General features: G+C 37.6%; 1 protein-coding gene across 1 annotated transcript in view; it reads left to right on the forward strand.

Annotated features, from left to right (window-relative positions):
- CFAP47 (cilia and flagella associated protein 47) overlaps window positions 1-22,514 on the forward strand; it is a 540,470-nt gene that overhangs the window by 257,304 nt on the left and 260,652 nt on the right. Inside the window, exons 39-40 of the mRNA XM_058712583.1 lie at window positions 15,558-15,708; window positions 17,094-17,182. Of these exons, the coding sequence (XP_058568566.1) occupies window positions 15,558-15,708; window positions 17,094-17,182 (240 nt within the window). The remainder of the gene's footprint in view (window positions 1-15,557; window positions 15,709-17,093; window positions 17,183-22,514) is intronic.

A 22,514-nucleotide genomic window follows, 5' to 3' on the forward strand; every position in this document is an offset into this window, starting at 1 on the left:
GCCAAAGTTGGACACTTAACTGACTGAGCCACCCAAGCACCCCATTAAGGATATTTTTTTATGAGAGGGAAGCAATTGGAACAAAAAGAAAATAAAAAGTAAAAAAAATTAAGATGAAGGCTATACACATTTTTAAAGACCTAAGACACTTAGCTAACTGGACCAGACATTTGATTCTGAACTTTCTAACACATTCAGGAAGAAATCCTTGTCATTTACATGCCTCAATATGACTACAAAATTTCAAAAGGAACGTCTATACTCAAGACAGGCTCAAATCTTCACTGTCCTAAAACCAGCCATCGACCTCATAAAAAGGATACTATGTTTTAAAATGTGTTTCATAGGATTTGAGTATAAGTTCATTTATTGAATGCATGTTAGAATATGGTCATTCTAAAACACCTTTTTTTCTTTTTTGAACAGAAGTCCAATCTGGTAGCAAGTCCTGTTGATTTTACCAAATTTATCTTTTTTTTTTTTTTAATGTTTATTTTAGAAAGAGAGACAGAGACAGAGAAAGACAGTGTGAGCAGGGGAGGGGCAGAAAGAGAGAGGGAGACACAGAATCCGAAGCAAGTTTCAGGCTCTGAGCTGTCAGCATAGAGCCCGATGCGGGGCTTAAACCCATGAACTGTGAGAACATGACCTGAGCCAAAGTCAGACGCTTGACAGACTGAGCTGCCCAGGTGCCCCCACCAAATTTATCTTAAATGTGACATCTTTTCTTCTTATTCACCTGTTCCATACTAAATTTAATGTACCATCATCTTTTAATTTTTAATTTAATTTTAATCTTTTTAAATTTTTAAAAAATCATTTATTGTCAAGTTAGCTAACATAATGTGTATACAGTATAGTCTTGGCTTCTGGAGTAGATTCCCATGATTCATCACTTACATACAACACCCAGTGCTCATCACTTTTCCAAAGAAAAGTGTGTTCATCACAAGTGCCCTCCCCAACTCCCATCACCCATTTTCACTGCGTCCCCCCAAACCCCACCCCCATCAACCCTCAGTTTGTTCTCTGTATTTAAGAGTCTCTTGTCATTTGCCTTCTCTCTTTGTAATTTATTTTTTCTTCCCTTCCCCCTAAGGTTTTTTGTTAAGTTTCTCAAACTCCACATATGAGTGAAAACCTGATATCTGTCTTTCTCTGACTGACTTACTTCACTTAGTGTAATACCCTTCAGTTCTGTCCACATTGTTGCAAATGGCAAGATTTCATTCTTTTGCATCACTGAATAGTATTCCATTGTATATATATACCACACCTTCTTTCTCCATTCAACAGTGAGTGGACATTTGAGCTGTTTCCATAATTTATTGTCAAAAGCGCTGCTATAAACATTGGGGTACCTGTGGCTCTACGAATCAGCACTCCTGTATCCTTTGGATAAATTCCTAGTAGTGGTATTGCTGGGTCGAGGGTAATTCTATTTGTAATTTTTTGAGGAACCTCCATACTGTTTTCCAGAGTAGCTGCACCAGTTTGCATTCCCACCAACAGTATAAGTGGATTCCGCTTTCTCCATATCCTCACCAACATCCGTTGTTTCCTGAGTTGTAAATTTTAGCTTCTCTGACCGGTGTGAGGTGCTGTCTCATTGTGGTTTTGATTTGTACTTCCCGGATAATAAGTGATGTTCAGCATCTTTTCATATGTCTGTTGGATGTCTTCTTTGGAAAAGTATCTATTCATGTCTTCGGCCCATTTCTTCACTGGATAATTTGTTTTTCGGGTGTTGAGTTTGATAAGTTCTTTATAGATTTTGGATACTAACCCTTTATCCAATATGTTATTTGCAAATATCTTCTCCTATTCTCTTGGTTGCCTTTTAGCTTTGCTGATTGTTTCCTTTGCTGTGCAGAAGCTATGTATCTTAATGAGGTCCCAATAGTTCATTTTTGCTCTTATTTCCCTTGCCTTTGGAGACAGGTCAAGCAAGAAGTTGCTGTGCCTGAGGTCAAAGACGTTGTTGCCTGTTTTCTACTCTATAGTTATGATCATTTCCTGCCTCACATTTAGGTCTTTCATCCATTTTGAATTTATTTTTGGGTATGTTGTAAGAAAGTGGCTGTCCAGTTCTCCTGTCCATGTGGCTGTCCAGTTCTCCTGGCACCATTTTCTAAAGAGACTGTATTTTTTCCACTGGATACACTTTCCTGCTTTGTTGAAGATTAGTTGGCCATACATTTGTGGGTACAATTCTGGGTTCTCTGTTCTATTCCATTGGTATTTGTGTCCGTTTTTGTGCCAATACCATACTGCCTTGATGATTACAACTTTGTAGTACAGGCTAAAGTTAGGGATTGTGATGCCTCCAGATTTGGTTTTCTTTTTCAACATTACTTTGGCTCTTCATGGTTTTTATGGTTCCGTATGCATTTTAGGACTGTTCTAGCTCTGTGAAGAGTATAGGTGCTATTTTCATTGGGATTGCATTGAATGTGTAGATTGTTTTGAGTAGTATTGACATTTTAACATTTGTTCTTCTAATCCGTGTGTGTGGAATGTTTTTCCATTTCTTTGTGTCTTCTTCAAGTTTTTCATAAGCATTCTATAGTTTTCAGTGTACAGATCTTTGACCTTTTGGGTTAGGTTTATTCCTAGGTATTTTATGGTTCTGGGTGCAATTATAGATAGGATTAATTCCTTGATATCTTTTTCTCTTGACTCATTGTTGGTGTATTGAGGTACAACCAATTTCTGTACATTGATTTTATATCCTGTGACTTTGCTGAATTCATATATCAGTTCAAGCAGTTTTTGGTGGTCTTTCAGGATTTCCATGTAGAGTATCATGTCACCTGCAGAAAGTGAAAGTTTGAGTTCTTCCTTGTCTATTTGGATGCTTTTTATTTCATTTTGTTGTCTGATTGCTGAGGCTAGGGCTTCCAATATTATGTTAAACATCAGTCGTAAGAATGGATAATCTTCTCGTATTGCTGATCTCAGGGGAGAAGCTTTCAGTTTTTCCCCATGGAGGATGATACTAGCTGCGGGACTTTCATATATGGCTTTTATGATGTTAAGGTGTGTTCCTTTTATCCCAACGTTCTTGAGGATTTTTATCAAGAAAGGGTGTTATATTCGTCAAATGTTTTTTCTGCGTCTATTGACAGGATCATGTGGTTCTTATCCTTTCTTCTATTAATGTGATGTATCACATTGATCCATTTACAAATATTGAACCAGCCCTACAATCCAGGAATGACTCCCACTTAATCATGGTGAATATTTTTTTTTAGTTTTGCAACATTTTCCATGTTCTTTTTTTTTTTTTTTAATTTTTTTTCAACGTTTTTTATTTATTTTTGGGACAGAGAGAGACAGAGCATGAACGGGGGAGGGGCAGAGAGAGAGGGAGACACAGAATCGGAAACAGGCTCCAGGCTCCGAGCCATCAGCCCAGAGCCTGACGCGGGGCTCGAACTCACGGACTGAGAGATCGTGACCTGGCTGAAGTCGGACGCTTAACCCACTGCGCCACCCAGGCGCCCCCATGTTCTTTATTTATGTTTTTGCATATCTGACAGTCCAATTTTCTAAGAGTTGAAACTATATAAATCTACAGGTTCTTCCTGTTGGGGATAGGCACAAGAAAAATCTCCTTTCATTTTTCTTTATTTAAGCAAGCATATGAGCATTCTATGGTTTTTCCAAGTCTCAGTTTTAATATTTCATCTAAAATAATTCTTAAGATGTACAAATCTGCCAAAAACCATGAGATTTTCTCCCAAAATTGTTTTCAAATGTGAATATTATTTTGATTTTTTTACTCGTATTTTTTTAATATGAAATTTATTGTCAAATTGGTTTCCATACAACACCCAGTGCTCATCCCAAATGGTGCCCTCCTCAATACCCATCACCCACCCTCCCCTCCCTCCCACCCCCCATCAACCCTCAGTTTGTTCTCAGTTTTGAAGAGTCTCTTATGCTTTGGTTCTCTCCCACTCTAACCTCTTTTTTTTTTCCTTCCCCTCCCCCATGGGTTTCTGTTAAGTTTCTCAGGATCCACATAAGAGTGAAAACATATGGTATCTGTCTTACTGTGTTTGACTTATTTCACTTAGCATAACACTCTTCAGTTCCATCCACGTTGCTACAAAAGGCCATATTTCATTCTTTCTCATTGCCACGTAGTACTTCATTGTGTATATAAACAATTTCTTTATCCATTCGTTGGTTGATGGACATTTAGGCTCTTTCCATAATTTGGCTATTGTTGAGAGTGCTGCTATAAACATTGGGGTATAAGTGCCCCTATGCATCAGTACTCCTGTATCCCTTGGGTAAATTCCTAGCAGTGGTATTGCTGGGTCATAGGGGAGGTCTATTTTTTATTTTTTAAGGAACCTCCACACTGTTTTCCAGAGAGGCTGCACCACTTTGCATTCCCACCAACAGTGCAAGAGGGTTCCTGTTTCTCCACATCCTCTCCAGCATCTATAGTCTCCTGATTTGTTCATTTTAGCCACTCAGACTGGTGTGAGGTGATATCAGTGTGGTTTTGATTTATATTTCCCTGATGAGGAGCAATGTTGAGCATCTTTTCATGTGCCTGTTGGCCATCTGGATGTCTTCTTTAGAGAAGTGTCTATTCATGTTTTCTGCCCATTAGAGCCCTGGTGAGCTCTTTATAGATTTTGGATACTAGCCCTTTGTCCGATATGTCATTTGCAAATATCTTTTCCCATTCCGTTGGTTGCCTTTTAGTTTTGTTGATTGTTTCCTTTGCTGTGCAGAAGCTTTTTATTTTCATGAGGTCCCAGTAGTTCATGTTTACTTTTAATTCCCTTGCCTTTGGGGATGTGTCAAGTAAGACATTGCTGCGGCTAAGGTCAGAGAGGTCTTTTCCTGCATTCTCCTCTAGAGTTTTGATGGTTTTCTGTCTCACATTCAGGTCTTTTATCCATTTTGACTTTGTTTTTGTGAATGGTGTAAGAAAGTGGTCTAGTTTCAATCTTCTGCATGTTGCTGTCCACTTCTCCCAGCACCATTTGTTAAAGAGACTGTCTTTTTTCCATTGGATGTTCTTTCCTGCTTTGTCAAAGATGAGTTGGCCATACGTTTGTCGGTCTAGTTCTGGGGTTTCAATTCTATTCCATTGGTCTATGTGTTTGTTTTTGTGCCAATACCATGGTGTCTTGATGATTCCAGCTTTGTAGTAGAGGCTAAAGTCTGGGATTGTGATGCCTCCTGCTTTGGTCTTCTTCTTCAAATTTACTTTGGCTATTCGGGGCCTTTTGAGGTTCCATACAAATTTTAGGATTACTTGTTGTAGCTTCGAGAAGAATGCTGGTGCAAGTTTGATTGGGATTGCATTGAATGTGAGATAGCTATGGGTAGTATTGACATTATAACAACATTTACTCTTCCAATCCATGAGAACGGAATGTTTTTCCATTTCTTTATATCTTCTTCAATTTCCTTCATAAGCTTTCTATACTTTTCAGCCTACAGATCTATTACATCTTTGGTTAGGTTTATTCCTAGGCATTTTATGCTTCTTGGTGCAATGGTGAATGGGATCAGTTTCTTTATTTGTCTTTCTGTTGCTTCATTATTAGTTTATAAGAATGCAAGTGATTTCCGTACATTGATGTTGTATCCTGCAACTTCGCTGAATTCATGTATCAGTTCTAGCAGACTTTTGGTGGAGTCTGTCGAATTTTCCATGTATAATATCATGTCATCTGCAAAAAGCGAAAGCTTGACTTCATCTTTGCCAATTTCGATGCCTTTGATTTCCTTTTGTTGTCTGATTGCTGATGCTAGAACTTCCAACACTATGTTAAACAACAGCGGTGAGAGTGGACATCCCTGTCGTGTTCCTGATCTCAGGGAGAAAGCTCTCAGTTTTTCCCCATTGAGGATGATATTAGCTGTGGGCTTTTCATAAATGGCTTTTATGATCTTTAAGTATGTTCCTTCTATCCCGACTTTCTCGAGGGTTTTTATTAAGAAAGGATGCTGGATTTTGTCAAATGCTTTTTCTGCATCGATTGACAGGATCATATGGTTCTTATCTTTTCTTTTATTAATGTGATGTATCACATAGATTGATATGCAAATGTTGAACCAGCCCTGCACCCCAGGAATGAATCCCACTTGATCATGGTGAATAATTCTTTTTATATACTGTTGAATTCGATTTGCTAGTATCTTATTGAGAATTTTTGTATCCATATTCATCAGGAATATTGGCCTGTAGTTCTCTTTGTTTGCTGGGTCTCTGTCTGGTTTAGGAATCAAAGTAATACTGGCTTCATAGAATGAATCTGGGAGTTTTCCTTCCCTTTCTATGTTTTGGAATAGCTTGAGAAGGATAGGTATTATCTCTGCTTTAAACGTCTGGTAGAACTCCCCTGGGAAGCCATCTGGTCCTGGAATCTTATTTGTTGGGAGATTTTTGGTAACTGATACAATTTCGTCGCTGGTTACGGGTCTGTTCAAGCTTTCAATTTCCTACTGTTTGAGTTTTGGGAGTGTGTGGGTGTTTAGGAATTTGTCCATTTCTTCCAGGTTGTCCAGTTTGTTGGCATATAATTTTTCATAGTATTCCCTGATAATTGCTTGTATCTCTGAGGGATTGGTTGTAATAATTCCATTTTCATTCTTGATTTTATCTTTTTGGGTCATCTCCCTTTTCTTTTTGAGAAGCCTGGCTAGAGGTTTATCAGTTTTGTTTATTTTTTCAAAAAAACCAACTCTTGGTTTCCATTGATCTGCTCTACAGTTTTTTTTTTTTTTTGATTCTACATTATTTATTTCTGCTCTGATCCTTGTGTTTCTCTTCTTCTCCTGGGTCTGCAGTGTCTTTGCTCTTCTGCTTCTATTTCCTTTAGGTGTGCTGTGAGATTTTGCATTTGGGATTTTTCTTGTTTCTTGAGATGGGCCTGGATTGCAATGTATTTTCCTCTCAGGACTGCCTTCGCTGCATCCCAAAGCGTTTGGATTGTTGTATTTTCATTTTCATTTGTTTCCATATATTTTTTAACTTCTTCTCTAATTGTCTGGTTGACCCATTCATTCTTTAGCAGGGTATTCTTTAACCTCCATGCTTTTGGAGGTTTTCCAGGCTTTTTCCTGTGGTTCATTTCAAGCTTCATAGCATTGTGGTCTGAAAGTATGCATAGTATGATCTCAATTCCTGTATACTTAGGAAGGGCTGTTTTGTGACCCAGTATGGGATCTGTCTTGGAGAATGTTCCATGTGCACTCGAGAAGAAAGTATATTCTGTCGCTTTGGGATGCAGAGTTCTAGATATATCTTCCATGTCCATCTGTTCCAATGTATCATTCAGGGCCCTTGTTTCTTTATTGATCCTGTGTCTCTATGATCTATCCATTGTTGTAAGTGGAGTATTAAAGTCCCCTGCAATTACCACATTCTTATCAACAAGGTTGCTTATGTTTGTGATGAATTGTTTTATATATTTGGGGGCTCCCGTATTCGGCGCATAGACATTTATAATTTTTAGCTCTTCCTGATGGATAGACCTATAATTATTATATAATGCCCTTCTTCCTCTCTTGTTACAGCCTTTAATTGAAAGTCTAGTTTGTCTGATATAAGTATCGCTATTCCAGCTTTCTTTTGACTTCCAGTAGCATGATAGATAGTTCTCCATCCCCTCACTTTCAATCTGAAGGTGTCCTCAGGTCTAAAATGTGTCTCTTGTAGACAGCAAATAGATGGGTCTTGTTTTTTTTTTTTTTTATCCATTCTGATGCCCTTTGTCTTTTGGTTGGAGCATTTAGTCCATTTACATTCAGTGTTATTATAGAAAGATATGGGTTTAGAGTCATTGTGATGTCTGTAGGTTTCATGCTTGCAGTGATATCTCTGCTACTTTGTCTCACAGGATCCCCCTTAAGATCTCTTGTAGGGCTGGTTTAGTGGTGATGAATTCCTTCAGTTTTTGTTTGGGAACACCTTTATCTCTCCTATTCTAAATGACAAACTTTCTGGATAAAAGATTCTCGGCTGCATTTTTTTTTTCTGTTCATCACATTGAGGATTTCCTGCCATTCCTTTCTGGCCTGCCAAGTTTCAGTAGATAGATCTGTCATGAGTCTTATCGGTCTCCCTTTTTATGTTAGAGATGTTTATCCCTAGCTGCTTTCAGAATTCTCTCTTTATCTTTGTATTGCCAGTTTCACTATGGTATGTAGTGCAGAAGATCGGTTCAAGTTACGTCTGAAGTGAGTTCTCTGTGCCTCTTGGATTTCAGTGCCTTTTTCCTTCCCCAGATCAGGGAAGTTCTCAGCTATGATTTCTTCTAGTACACCTTCAGCACCTTTTCCTCTCTCTTCCTCCTCTGGAATGCCAATTATGCGTAGATAATTGCGTTTAATTGTGTCACTTAGTCCTCTAATTCTCCCCTCATACTTCTGGATTTTTTTATCTCTTTTTCTCAGCTTCCTCTTTTTCCTTAATTTTATCTTCTAATTCACCTGTTCTCTCCTCTGCCTCTTCAATCCGAGCTGTCGTCGCCTCCAGTTTATTTTGCAGCTCATTTATAGTATTTATGGTAGTTTTTAGCTCCTCCTGACTGTTTCTTAGTCCCTTGATCTCTGTAGTAATAGATTCTCTGCTCTCCTCTATACTTTTTTCAAGCCCAGCGATTAATTTTATGACTATCATTTTAAATTCATTTTCTGCTATATTGCTTAAATTGTTTTTGATCAGTTCATTAGCTGTCACTACTTCCTGGAATTTCTTTTGTGGAGAATTCTTCTGTGTCATCATTTTGGATAGTACCTGGAGTGGCACGGAACTGCAGGGCTTTTCCTCTGTGCTGTCTGGAGTAACTTGAGTTGATGGGCGGTGCCACAGTCAGACCTGATGTCTGCCCCCAGCCCACCACTGGAGCCATAGTCAGGCTGGTGTTACCTTATCTTCTCCTCTCCCAGGGGCAGGACTCACTGTGGAATGGTGTGGCCCCTGTCTGGGCAACTTGCACACTGCCAGGCTTGTGGTGCTGCTTCCATGGGATCTGGCGTATTAGCCGGGGTGGATCCGCAAGGCACACAGGCGTGGGAGGAGCAGACTCAGCTCGCTTTGCCTTCGGTGGTCTGCTTAGGGAGGGACCCTGTGGCACTGGGTGGGAGGTAGACCTGTCGGAGGGATGGATCCACAGAAGCACAGCGTTGGGTGTTTGCACGGTGCAAGCAAGTTCCCTGATGGGAACCGTTTCCCTTTGGGATTTTGGCTGGGGGATGGGCGAGGGAGATGGTGCTTCCCAGCCCCTTTGTTCCCCGCCAAGCTGAGCTCTGTCCTCTGGGGCTCAACAACCCTCCTTCCCGTTGTCCTCTAGCTCTCCCGCTCTCGGAGCAGAGCTGTCGACTTATAACATTCCAAATGTTAAGTCCCGCTGGCTGTCAGAACTCAGGCAGTCCAGCGCCTCCGCTTTTGCACGCCAAACTAGGGGATTCCACCTTGCCGGGCAGGCTGCCTCTCCACCACCCTGGCTCCCTCCCGCCAGTCCGTGTAGTGCACACCTCCTCTCCGCCCTTCCTGTCCTCTTCTGTCAGCCTCTCATCTACGCTTGGCTCTGGAGAGTCCATTCTGGCAGTTTTCTGGGTTATTTAGGCAGATGTGGGTGGAATCTAAGTGGTCAGCAGGACACCGTGGGCCCAGTGTCCTCCTACACTGCCATCTTCTGAAAGAGCCATGGTGAATAATTCTAATACAGAATTCAATTTGATTTGCTAGTTTCTTGTTGGGAATTTTTTAAGCCATGTTCATCAGAAATATTGTCCTGTAATTCTCCTTTTTAGTGGGATCTTTTTCTGCTTTGGGAATGAAGGTTATGCTGACTTCATAGAATGAGTCTGGAAGCTTTCCTCCCATTTCTATTTTTTGGAACAGCTTGAGAAGAATAAGTATTAACTCTGCTCTAAATGTCTGGTAGAATTCCCCTGTGAACGCTCTGGCCCAGGACTATTTTTTGTTTGGAGATTTTTGATAACTGATTCAATTTCTTTGCTGGTTATGGGTCTGTTCAAATTTTCTATTTTTTACTGTTTGACTTTTGGTAGGTTGGTGGGTGTATAAGAATTTGTCCATTTCTTCCATATTGCTCAGTTTGTTGGCATATAGTTTTTCATAGTATTCTCTAAGAATTCTTTGTGTTTCTATGCTATTTGTTGTGATCTCTCTCCTCTTTCATTTGTGCTTTTATCTACTTGGGTCCTCTTTCTTTTCTTTTTGAGAAGTCTGGCTAGGGGTTTATCAATTTTATTTTTCTCCCAACAAACCAGGTCTTAGAATCATTGATATGTTTTACTATTTGGGGAGTGGGTTCTACATTGTTTATTTCTGCTCCAATCTTTATTATTTCTCTTCTGCTGACTTGGAGTATTTTGATGCTGTGTTTCTAGTTCCTTTAGGTGTAAGGTTAGGTTCTGTATTTGGAACCTTTTTTGCTTTTTGAGATAGGTCTGGATTGCAATGTATTTTCCTCTTAGGACTGCCTTTGCTGCATCCCAAAGGGTTTCGACTGTTAAGTTTTCATTTTCATTTGTTTCCATATACTTTTTAATTTCTTCTTTAATTTCCTGGTTGATCCATTCATTCTTTAGTAGGATATTCTGTAACCTCCATTTTTTTGGAGGCTTTCCAAATTTTTTCTTGTGGTTGATTTCAAGTTTCAAAGCATTATGATCTGAAAATATGCATGGTATGATCTCATTCCTTTTATATTTGTGGAGGGCTGTTTTGTGACCCAGTATGTGATCTATTTTGGAGAATATTCCATGTACACTTGAGAAGAATGTGTATTCTGCTTTTGGATGAAAAGTTCTGAATATATCTGTCAAGTCCTTTTGGTCCAGTGTGTCATTCAGAGTTGTGGTTTCCTTGTTGATTTTCTGTATAGATGATCTGTCTGTTGCTATAAGTGGAGTATTAAAGTCCCCTACAATCACAGTATTTTTATCTATGCATTTAGTTATGTGTGTAATGAATTGATGTATATATGTGGGTTTCCACATTGGGGGCATAAACATTTACAATTTTTAGCTCTTCTTGATGGATAGACCCCTTAATCATGATATAATACCCTTCTTCATCTTTTGTTATTGTCTTTGTTTTTAAACCTACTTCAGCTACTTCGGCTTTCATTTGACATCCAGTAGTATGATAGATGGTCCCTATCCCGTCTCTTCCAATCTGCAGTTGTCCTCAGATCTAAAATGAGATTGTTATAGGCAGCGTATTGATGGATCTTGCTTTTTTTTTTTTTTTTTTTTTAATCCATTCTGATACCCTATGTCTTTTGATTGGGGCATTTAGTTCATTTACACTCAGAGTGATTATTGAAAGTTACGGATTTAGTGTCATTGTGTTATCTGTAGGTTTCATGCGTGTGGCGATATCTCTGGTCCTTTGTAGTCTTTGCTGCTTTCCACTCATAGAGTCCACCTCAGGATCTCCTGCAAGTCTAGTTTAGTGGTCTTGAACTCCTTTAGTTTCTATTTTTTTTTTTTTTTGTCTGGGAAAGCCTGTAACTTCTGAATGACAGCCTTGGTGGATACAGGATTCTTCGCTATATATTTTTCCTATTCAGCACATTGAATATTTCCTGCCATTCTTTTCTAGCCTGCCAAGTTTCAGTGGACAGGTCTGCTACTACCATTATGTGTCTACCCTTGTTTGTTAAGGCCCTTTTGTCTCTAGCTGCTTTCAGAATTCTCTCTTTATCTTTGCATTTTGCCAATTTCACTATTATATGTTCTGGTTTTGACCTGTTTTTTTTGTTTTTATTGTTTATTTTGACGGGAGTTCTCTGTGCTCTCTTGATTTGGATGTCTGTGTCCTTCCCAAAAGGAAGTTCTCAGCTATAATTTGTTCAAATAAACCTTCTGCCTCTTTCTCTCTCCTTCTTCTTCTGTAATTTCTATGACACCTATATTATTTTGTTTCATTGAATCACTTAGGTCTCTAATTCTTCCCTCATGGTCTAGTAATTTCCTTTCCCTCTTTTTCTCAGCTTTATCATTTTCCATCATTTTAGCTTCTATTTCACCTGTTCTTTCCTCTGCTTCTCCTATCCTTGCTGTCAGTGCATCTAGTTTATTTTGCCTCTCACTTACAGCACTTCTTAACTCATCATTACCATTTCTTAGGTCCTTGATCTCTGCAGCAGTTGATTCTCCGCTATCTTCTTTACACGCCCAGCTGTTAGCCTTATGATTGTTATTCTAAGTTCTTGTTCAGATACATTGTTTATATCTGTTTTGAGCAATTCTCTGGCTGTCTTTTCTTCCTGGAATTTGTTTTGAGGGGAATTCTTCTGTTTTGTTATTTTGGCTAGTTTTCTGTCTTTTATGTGTTTTAATAGCTTGTTATGAGTCCTGTACCTATGAATACTGCTATATTAAAAAAAGGTTACACATTATCCAGGACCTGGCACTTCTGGAAGTGTTCTTGGTGTGTGTTGTGTGACTCTCTTGTTGTATCTTTGGTTGCTTTATCCCACTGCTCGTATTGGTGGATTGGACCTTCCCCCAGGTATGCTGTGATTTGTTCTTTGAAGTAACTCTGGAAAGAAGGAAAAAGTGGCCAGGGAAGAAGCCTTATCCTATACAAGAGAGAAATGACAGGGTGGAATAAAAAAGACCAGGTAGAGAAGAAAAGAAACTATTAGACTTAATACTGAGACAGAGAGAGGAAAATAAAGAAGACAGAAGTACAGAACAGGTATTTAAAAAAATAAAGTAAATTGCCTGATTAAACAAACAAAAAAAAAAAGGAAAGAAAGAAAAAATATTTATGTAATATTAATTGACCAAAAATTGAATCAGGAAGTATGAGGCTAATTCCAATGGGGAAAGAAAAAAAGAGGAGAATAGAAAGAAAAGAAAGGGAAAAGAGAAGGAAAGCGAAAAATATATAATTAAAACAAAAACAGAATAACATACAAAACCACACGACAGTTGTTTGTTGGTGCCTTGGGACTGGGGCCTGTGCTGGTGTGGAGGAGAGGTCTTCTGGTTCAGTCAGTGTTAATCTCACTCTGGTGGATAAAGCAGTTACCAGGCATGGAGGTGCGGGGTTTGGCATAAATGGCTTCCACCTCCAGTGGTTGCCACTGACCTGTTCCCTGAAGCACCACTGTGTTGGTGATGGGGAGAAAAATGGTGACACCCCAATCTCTCCTCCCCAAATGGGTATCTCCAACCATGCCGTTCAGGCAGCCCTCATAGTAGCATGGGTGGAGTTCTGTGGGTGGTGATCCTTGTCAGTTGTTTGTAATATCTGGAACACCAGTGGGGAATCTGACATGGGCGTTGCAAGGGTATGCTCTTTGCTCCAAGTTTGCTCCAAAGATCAGAGTCCAGATGAAAAGTCTCATCTGCAATTCATCCTCTTAGAATGGCAACAATTTTTAAAATGCAAATTTGCTTATATCACTCCTCTGTTTAAAATATTCCCATAGCTTCCCATTACCATTAAAATATAGATTGAATATGTCAACATGTGGCTTTTCAGAGCTGGCTCCTGGATATATCTTGTATCGCTAACCCTCTTGCTCTCTAACTTTAGCACCACTGGCCTTTGGTGAGTTCTTCAAACACATCATAATTCCTCATACCAGAGGCCTTGAGGCTTTCTTTCCTCCCATGCTCATTCTAGCTAACTTGTTCTCATCCTTTATATCCCACCTAACATATCCCTCCCTCTCACCCTTCAGACTATGTTCTGTGACAACATAATTAATATTCTGCTTGTCCTATAGAATGTAAGATCCAGGATATCAGGAATAGTGTGGTTTTTTTTTTTTTCTAATTACTATATCCCAAAACCTAAAACAGTGCTTGGAACATTATAAATTCTTTATAAGTATCAACTGAATGAATGAATGAATGAATGGCTTGATCTAATGATGAATTTTAGAATATCTAAAAAAAATCATAAGTCACTCACAGGTATCCTAACACAGAGTTTGAGCCTATACACCCTGAAAGAGATCTCAAGTTCAAATATTCTTTCTACTTAATTAAATTCAAGTCCATGAGCTTTTCATAATGGCCAACAAAATGTCCTTTGTATAAGTTGAGGACATTTAGTGATGACATACCTGAGTAAAAACCATCCCCACTCGTGCTACATGTGAGTTGTAATTTTTCATAAAAAGCAGTTTTAAGAGTATTTCTATTGATTTTGAAAATCTTTAATTCATTTTACTTTTTGATGCTCCCTAGACTTACTCATTGAACAGTAATTCCACAAGGATTTGGGGGAAGTTAAGTCAAAGTTGAACACTGAGAGAATCTATTCCCATCTCCACTTCCAAATAAGGGTATTCTAAGAGAAGGCATTAGGTGATAGTTTGTAAAAGGAATAATTGTGATAACTATGCTCACAGCCAGAGCAAAAGCCAAGGTAAAATTTCCCCACAATTTTTCATCCACATTTGTGGCAAGGCTAGGCCAGGCTGCAAGATTTAGCCAGTTATGAAACACTTAGCCCATTTGTTTTATATGAGGATTTCATTAGTTATATAAACAGTGAAAACAAATTAAAAGGGCTAGATACCCATGTCCCTTGTGCAGGGTCATACCATATCAAAAGGGCTTTTGTTGATGAATGCATCATATGTAGTAGGACACCATGTTGCTGACAGCCAATTTCATGCTGCACCTAAGCAGTTTTATAGCCTGTAACTCTACCCTGAAGGGAGCTAGGTAGCAACCTTTATATCGCATCAGAATCTAGGGGGCAGTGAGAAACTGATGACACCCTCTCCAGGGCAGTAGGGAGGCAAGTGAAAAAGGTTCTTGTAGCAGCTCTTCACCTGCCTCCATGTTCTACTACCAGAGGATCACAGGCTTTCTGCCATGACTTTTATTCACTGAAGCTAAGCCTTGTATATGTGGCTCATGTGTTGGCATGCTAGGTTGCCAGGATGCCATAGTGTATTCATTCCCCGACACACTAGTAAGTGGAATCTCCCCCAAGTCCACAGACTCCTTACCATTTTACTGTGTTCTAGACTAGAAAGTTGAAGTTTAAGGGAGACAGACATGGCTTTCTATATTCCTTCTTTTATTTATGTGTTTCTCTCAAATAAAAATCCTGCTACTTACATACCATTATTTTGATTCCAGATTTAAATTTTATTTTCAACCATGGCTTTAAGTATTTTTTGAATTCTTAGTCTTTCTCATTTTTTTCCTCCATGTGACAAAAAAACCAGTGATATGACTAAGAGTTTACCTAAACAGTAGCACAGAAATGTCCTAAGAATTTCACATAAAAGTATATACACGATTTCCTGTGGCTAACTGGAAATCCACTATTTGGTAGATTGTACATACATTTGAAGGTAACTGTAGATTTTACAGATTGGATCAAGGTGTTTTAACTGATGACAATAACTGTACTGTAGGCTTGCTGAGATTTGCAGCAGTCTTTAATTTTATTGTAGAAGTGAGTATATTGCAGGATGTAGACACTGGGCACATCATCTATGCTGAAGAGATGCTTGCAGTGTTTTTTTTCAGTAAAATATTTCCCCTTTATCTTTTCTCAATAGAAATGAAATCAGTATCACTGTGAAATTCACCGGTCGCTTCCTTCATCCTGCTGAAGCTTCACTGTTATTGATTTCAAAACCTAAGCATGGGATAGGAGGCACTACAATGACTTTTGCTCTTAAGGGTGAAGTCCTCAACTTTAAGGCCATTGTAAGTAAATTTTCCCTATTTTACATGTCTGCTTCTCTTCGCAGGCCATGGAGTGTCCCAAGCACAGCTATTCCTCCAAGTTTTATCTCTATATAGCACCTGTTCTTTGAGATGGTGTGTGTATAGACATATATGTGCACATACTTACATATGCACAATTCTTGGCTTCTGTGTCTCTGATATTCTTGCTTTGATACTCTTTCTCTGGAAATAATTCTTCAATTTTATAAGGGAATTTGAATGGACTTGTATTGAGTGTTACTTTAAGGTCAGATTTTTAGGATTATATTTGTTCTTTTCATGATGGAGTCATTCACTGTACATGTACCAACTTTACATCCCCTTCTGCCCTGAAGACTTGTGATTTTAAGGTAAGAAATCCCTGGGCTTTTGTCTATGTTTTTGTTTGAATTAAGTGTTGGTGGTTTATGCAGTAAAGAAAATGTTTCTCTTCTCTGATAGGAACATTTATCAATTTATCTTGAATGTCCCATGGATCAAATCTATACTATGAAGCTCATGCGGGCTCTCTGTTTCCTTCTCCATCTGGCTACTCATGGTTTTAGTAAACCAGGGTGTGGATTGGATAATAATGGAGAAATAAAATAAGATAATAACATGACCGATCTAAAAATATAGAATTCCTAGAATCTTATTTTCTGTGGAAGTCCTTCAGGTAGTTTGAGGTTTTAGTTTTATATTTGTGCTTTTTTTTTTTTTTTTTTTTTACTGTTTACTTATTTTTGAGAGAGAAAGACAGAACATGAGTGGGGGAGGGGAAGAGAGAGAGGGAGACACAGAATCTGAAGCAGGCTCCAGGCTCTGAGCTGTCAGCACAGAGCCCTACATGGGGCTCGAACTCAAACTGTGAGATCATGACCTGAGCCGAAGTTGGATACCCAACTCACTGAGCCACCCAGGTGCCCCTGTACTTTTATTATAGTACAAATATGTCATCGTAGCCACTACATTATAAACACAAGCTTGTGTTTATACTCACAGAGCTCTATGTGTGCACATATGCTCTGCCTCTTCTTTATGTCATGTATATTAGGCATGTATGTGATTGATTAACTTGCAGATGTGAAACCATTCTCAGTCATTAAGGAAATCAATTTTAAAGAACTCAATTCAGGACACACTATTGTGACAAATAATTCACTTGTTAGCAAAGTATTATGGATCATTAATGTCGTGAAATCAATCTATTTTTGTTCCTTCCCACCCAGATTTTAGTAGTGCAATATTTGTGGGACAAGGGGAATTATATAAATTAATATCACTGTAATATTTAAACAGGCTTTTTTTAAATGCTTTAAGTTTATATATGGCAATTCATAGTACTCTTTTGTTATTTTCATATAGAATTTTTTTTTTTACTTTAGGAAGTTATAAATTGTAAATCCCCATGTTACACATGGAAAGAAATCACTGTAAAGGTTAAAAATCCCTTCCATTCTGCTGGGGACTTCAGGTAAGTTATTCTTTTCATATAATTTCTTTGCCATTAGTCATGTTCAAGCTTAAGGGGAAATAAGTAATTCTTTTCACTATGAACCATTTGAGGAGAAACTTTGTGTTGATATTACACCTATTACACAATAAATATTATGTTACATAGTAAATTTATGAGCACCATCATATAAAACAGAATAAATAATGAAGATAAATCAATTTTTCTTGACATGCTGTTTGATCTATATAAAGCTAAAAGATTGATCATATCAAATTTATGAATTTTGTTTATGAGCTTTCTGTGTGCTGAGATGTACTATTTTAATTTTTTTAAATTTATAATTATGGTGCGCCTGACTTGCTCAGTCAGTAGAGCATGTGACCCTTGATCCCAGGGTTGTAAGTTCAAACCCCACATTGGGTATAGAGGTTACTTTAAAAAGTTATAATTAATAGGCTTTTTTTATTCCTAATCTTATTACATCTGTTGCTTTCAAAAAGTGAAATATTGATTCAAACAGAAAATGAATTTTTACTTAAGGCATCACGATTAATTAAAATTGCACGTTAACCATGCATTTACGCATTTGGAGATTTAATAACAACAATTACAACAACACAAATTTGAGATGAAAAGACAATAAAATGCTTAAGTATTATTTAAGGTCACAATAGACAAATATCTTTATGAACTTACATATTGAGGGACAAGATGGTCAATGATACCTCTGTACTGCTTCAATTGTGCACTGTTTCCATCACCTTTAGAAATCAAATCGTCAACAATACTTGTGTTGACACTAGAAGTTGTATGTATGCTTATTATTTTAGTATTTGATAAATTCCAGTTTTTAAAATCACTATATATGAAGACTTTTGGTAATTTCTTGTTAATAATCATTTGTTGTTTACAAAACAATTTTTGTTGTTGTTAAAACAGTTATTGGTGAGGGGCACCTGGGTGGTGGCCCAGTCGAGTAAGCATCCCACTCTTGATTTTGGCTCAGGTTATGATCTCAGGGTTGTAAGATCGAACCCTGTGTGAGACTCTGCACTGGCATTGTGGAGCCTGCTTGGGATTCTTTCCCTCTCCCCTGCTCACGCCCTCTCTCTCAAAAGAAATAAATAAACTTAAATAAAAAAACAGTTATTGGTGAATTTATGGTTCCTGTGTTCATGTGAGGGAGAGTTTTATTTACCGTACTTTTATTAAAGTGTTAGAATACAAGGAATAGAAAAATGTCAGAATATATAGCATTAATCCAGTATTAAAATATGCCCTTATATGAACCAAATGACTGACTGTTCTGCATAAGACATCAAGATTAAACATAATTAGTCTTACATTCTAGTGGTAGCACTGAAAGGAAATCTCAAAGTTCTAGGAGTTGCTAGATGATTATAGTTGTATGTTTTTCAAAAAATCATAATATTTTATTATTACTCTATGGTTTATCTCAGATTGAGTTAAAATAGTTGCTTCTTATGAGAAGTGCATGGTTTGTCTCGTAAAAGACAAGATTGTTAATTGGGGAATTTTGACTCCTTTCTCCTTTATATGAATGTGGCCCTCAGACTTAGGCAACGGACATATAAACTCAAACTTTTTCTTTTAAATATTTGTTTATTTTAGAGAAAGCCTGCCCATGTCCACGAGTGGAGATAGGGGCAGAGAAAGAGAAAGGGACAGAGGATCCAAAGCAGGCTCTGTGCTGATAGCAGAGAGCCCCATGCAGGGCTGAAACTCGCAAACCATGAGATCATGACCTGAGCCAAAGTCAGATGCTTAACCAGTTGAGCCACCCATGCACCCCATTAACTCAAACTTTTAAAACCAGTTACAAAATTTCTAAGGTCAATATTTTACAGTAGGCATGTATTTTAAAATTTAAAAATAATGCAATAGAAAAGAAAGGAAATTTAACTGCCAATTAATTCTTATGTAGTCTTTATTATTATTATAAACATCACAGTAAGTGACCTAGTTTTTAATGTTACACTTTTTAAAAATTTTTATTTAAATCTAGGTTAGTTAATATATAGTATACTAATGATTTCAGGAGTAGAATTTAGTGATTCATCACTTGCCTATAACACCCAGTGCTCATCCCAACAAGTGCCCTCCTTAATGCCCATCACCCATTTAGCCCATGCTCCCACCCAATACCCCTCCAGCAACCCTCAATTTGTTCTCTGTATTTAAGATTCTCTTATGGTTTCTCTCTCTGTGTTTTTGTTTTAGTTTGCCTTCCCTTCCCCTTATGTTCATCTGTTTTGTTTGTTAAATTCCACATATGAGTGAAATCATATGATATTTGTCTTTCTCTGACTTATCTTGCTTAGCATAGAACACTCTAGTTTCCATCCACATTGTTGCAGATGGTAAGATTTCATTCTTTTTGATCGCTGAGTAATATATGTTAAGTTAAAAAACCAGAATTTAATTATTAACAGTTGAATATGAAACGTACTTTACAATAAAATAAAAATGTCCATGTTTTCCTCCCAAATTACATGCACTCTAGTGACCAGATTTGATCATTTTTACTCAAAATTTAACATTACTTTTAACCAAAATGGCAACCCGGCCTAGATTTAACAGAGACAGGATTTACCCACGTCTCTGTCTACCAGATTAGTAGTTCTCAAATTCCTCCTTTGCAGAATGCAACTATTTCTTGCTATATAATGATTTTATATGTTGTAAGATTTGATTTGCTAGTTTTTTGTTGAAGATATTACATTTATAATCGTAGGATGTAATGGTGTAATTCCCTTTTCTAGTGATGACTTTGTTTTTTGTGGCATTAGTACTAGCTTCTGAGAATGATTTGGAAAATGATCCTTTCTATTCTATTTTTTGGAAGAGTTTTTGAAGGATTGGTATTAATTTTTTTAATCTTCGGTAGAACTCACAACTAATGCCATCTGGGTCCGAGCTTTGCTTTGTAGGAAGTTTATTTCATTGCTAGTTCCACTGCTTTATTTGTTATGGGCCTAATTAGATATTCTATTTCTCCTTAAATCAGTTTTGATAGTTTGTGCCATTCTAGGAATTTGTGCATTTCCTCCAAGTAATCAGTTTGTTGGCATAGAAGTTTATATAATATTTTCTTATAATCCTTTTTTTCCTAGAAAGTCAATGGTGATGGCCCCTCTTCCATTCCTTATTTTAATAATTTTATCTTCTTTCCTTTATTCTTAATCAGTCTACATCAGTCTTATCAGTGTTATTGATCTTTTCAAAGAACCTTTTTTCTGGCTTCCTTGATATTCTCTATTGTTTATCTTTGTTAAGGTAGGATTGATAAACAACAGAAAAAAAACCCTGCATATGTTTACTGTATGCAATTTGATGAGTTTGGACACATGCATACAGCCATAATACTATCACCACAATTAAGGTAATAAACATATCCATCATCGTTTTCAAAAGTTTCCTTGTGTTAATTTCTCTCTTTTTTTTTTTTTTTGGTGGTAAGCATACTTGACATGACATGAGACTTACCCTCTTAGCACACAGTGCAGTGTTATTAAGTCTGTTGTATATCACATCTCTAGTACTTATTCATCTTGCATCACTGAAACTTTATATAACACTTCTCCTTTTCATCCTAGTCCCAAATCCTAGCAACCGCCATTCTATTTTTTACTTTTTGAGTTTGACCACTTTAGACACCTCATATAAATGGAATCATAAAGGATTTGTCCTTCTGAGACTGGCTTATTTCACATAACATAATGTCTCCAAGTTTCATCCATGTTGTCACATGTTGCAGGACTTTCTTCCTTTTTAGTAGGCTGCCTTTTCATTTATTTTTTTAAAATTTATTCATTTTTGAGAGAGAGCGAGCATGCATGTGAGTGGAGGAGGGGCAGAGAAGAAGATTGAGAGATTGAGAATCTCAAGCAGGCTCTGCACTGTTGCCATGGAGCCTGATTCAGGCCTCAAACCCACCAACCTGATCATGACCTGAGCCAAAATCAAGAGTCAAACGTTAAACCAACTAAGCCACTCAGGGGCCCCACCTTTTCATTTTTGTTACTCTTATATAGCTCTATTCCATTTCCCCCTATTTTGTGGTGTTTTTGTCAGACATAGTGGTGTTGCAATAATCGGTAATGTTACATAACATTTTTCGGTATTTCTTTTTTTTAAATTTTGGCGTAATTTTTATGATCTGAAGAAAGCTGAGAGAAGGACAGTGTATTAGTTTGCTAGTGCTCCCATAACAAAATACCACAGACTGGGTGGTTTAAACGATAGAAACTTATTTCCTCACAGCTCTGGAGGCTAAAAGTCCAAGCTCACGGTATTGGCAGATTGGGTTTCTCTGAGGCCTCTCCCCTTGGTTTGAGGATAGCCAGCTTCTTGCTGTGCCCTCACGTCATCTCTTCTCTGCGTGTGCACATCCCTGGAGTCTCTGTGTGTCCACATTTCCTCTTAGAAGAACACTAGCCAGAATGAATTAGGGCTCACTCTAATGGCCCCATTTTAACTTAATCACATTTTAAAGGTCCTGTTTCCAAATACAGTCACATTGTGAGAGTACTGGGCGTTAGGGCTTTAACATATGAAATGTGAGGGAGGACAAAATTCAGCCCATAACCGAATGGATACATTTATAATTTTCATTATATTAGCCTTTTTTTTTTTTTTTTTTTTTTTACCATTTTTGTTTCTATTTGTTCCTTTGTGTTCACATTACCTTTTGGAATAACTCCCCTGCCCCAGTCCAGCTTCACTCTCACCCACCTCATTTTTCAAACAGTCTTTCTTTTCCTTTCTCTTTGTCCTCTCCTTCTGGTAATTGCATTACATGTGTGTTGGTGCTTTTTTAACGGTGAGCCAGATATGTATTAGACTGTGTTTATTTTTTCCTTATTCTATTTTCTGTGTGTTCTTCAGATTGCCTAATCTCTATCGGTCTTCCGTTTGTTAATCCTTTTTTATTTTTCTGCCAGTTTAGATCTACCATCGAGCTGCTCTAGTGATTTTTTTTTTATATTTGTTGTTGCAGTTTCCATCTCCAGAATTATTTTGTTCTTTTATTTCAGTCTCTTTTTTTAATATTCTCTATTTGCTGTTGCGTTGTCATCATATGTTCCTTTACTTCTTTGGCCATACTTAAGTTTTTGAAGACATTTATAATGGCAGTCTTGAATTAATGTTCTGTTAAATCTGACAGCTGGTTACGTTAACATGCGGTTTCTCTTGCCCACTTCTTTTCACGTCTCATCATTTTTATCTTGAAAACTAAACATTTTAAAAGATATATTCTAGCAGCTGAATACCGGTCCCATCTCCCATGAGTTTGTTAATGGTGTTGGCTAACTTCTTAACTCACTGA

Source organism: Neofelis nebulosa, chromosome X (assembly GCF_028018385.1).
Source record: "Neofelis nebulosa isolate mNeoNeb1 chromosome X, mNeoNeb1.pri, whole genome shotgun sequence".
In the NCBI taxonomy this organism is placed as follows: domain Eukaryota; kingdom Metazoa; phylum Chordata; class Mammalia; order Carnivora; family Felidae; genus Neofelis; species Neofelis nebulosa.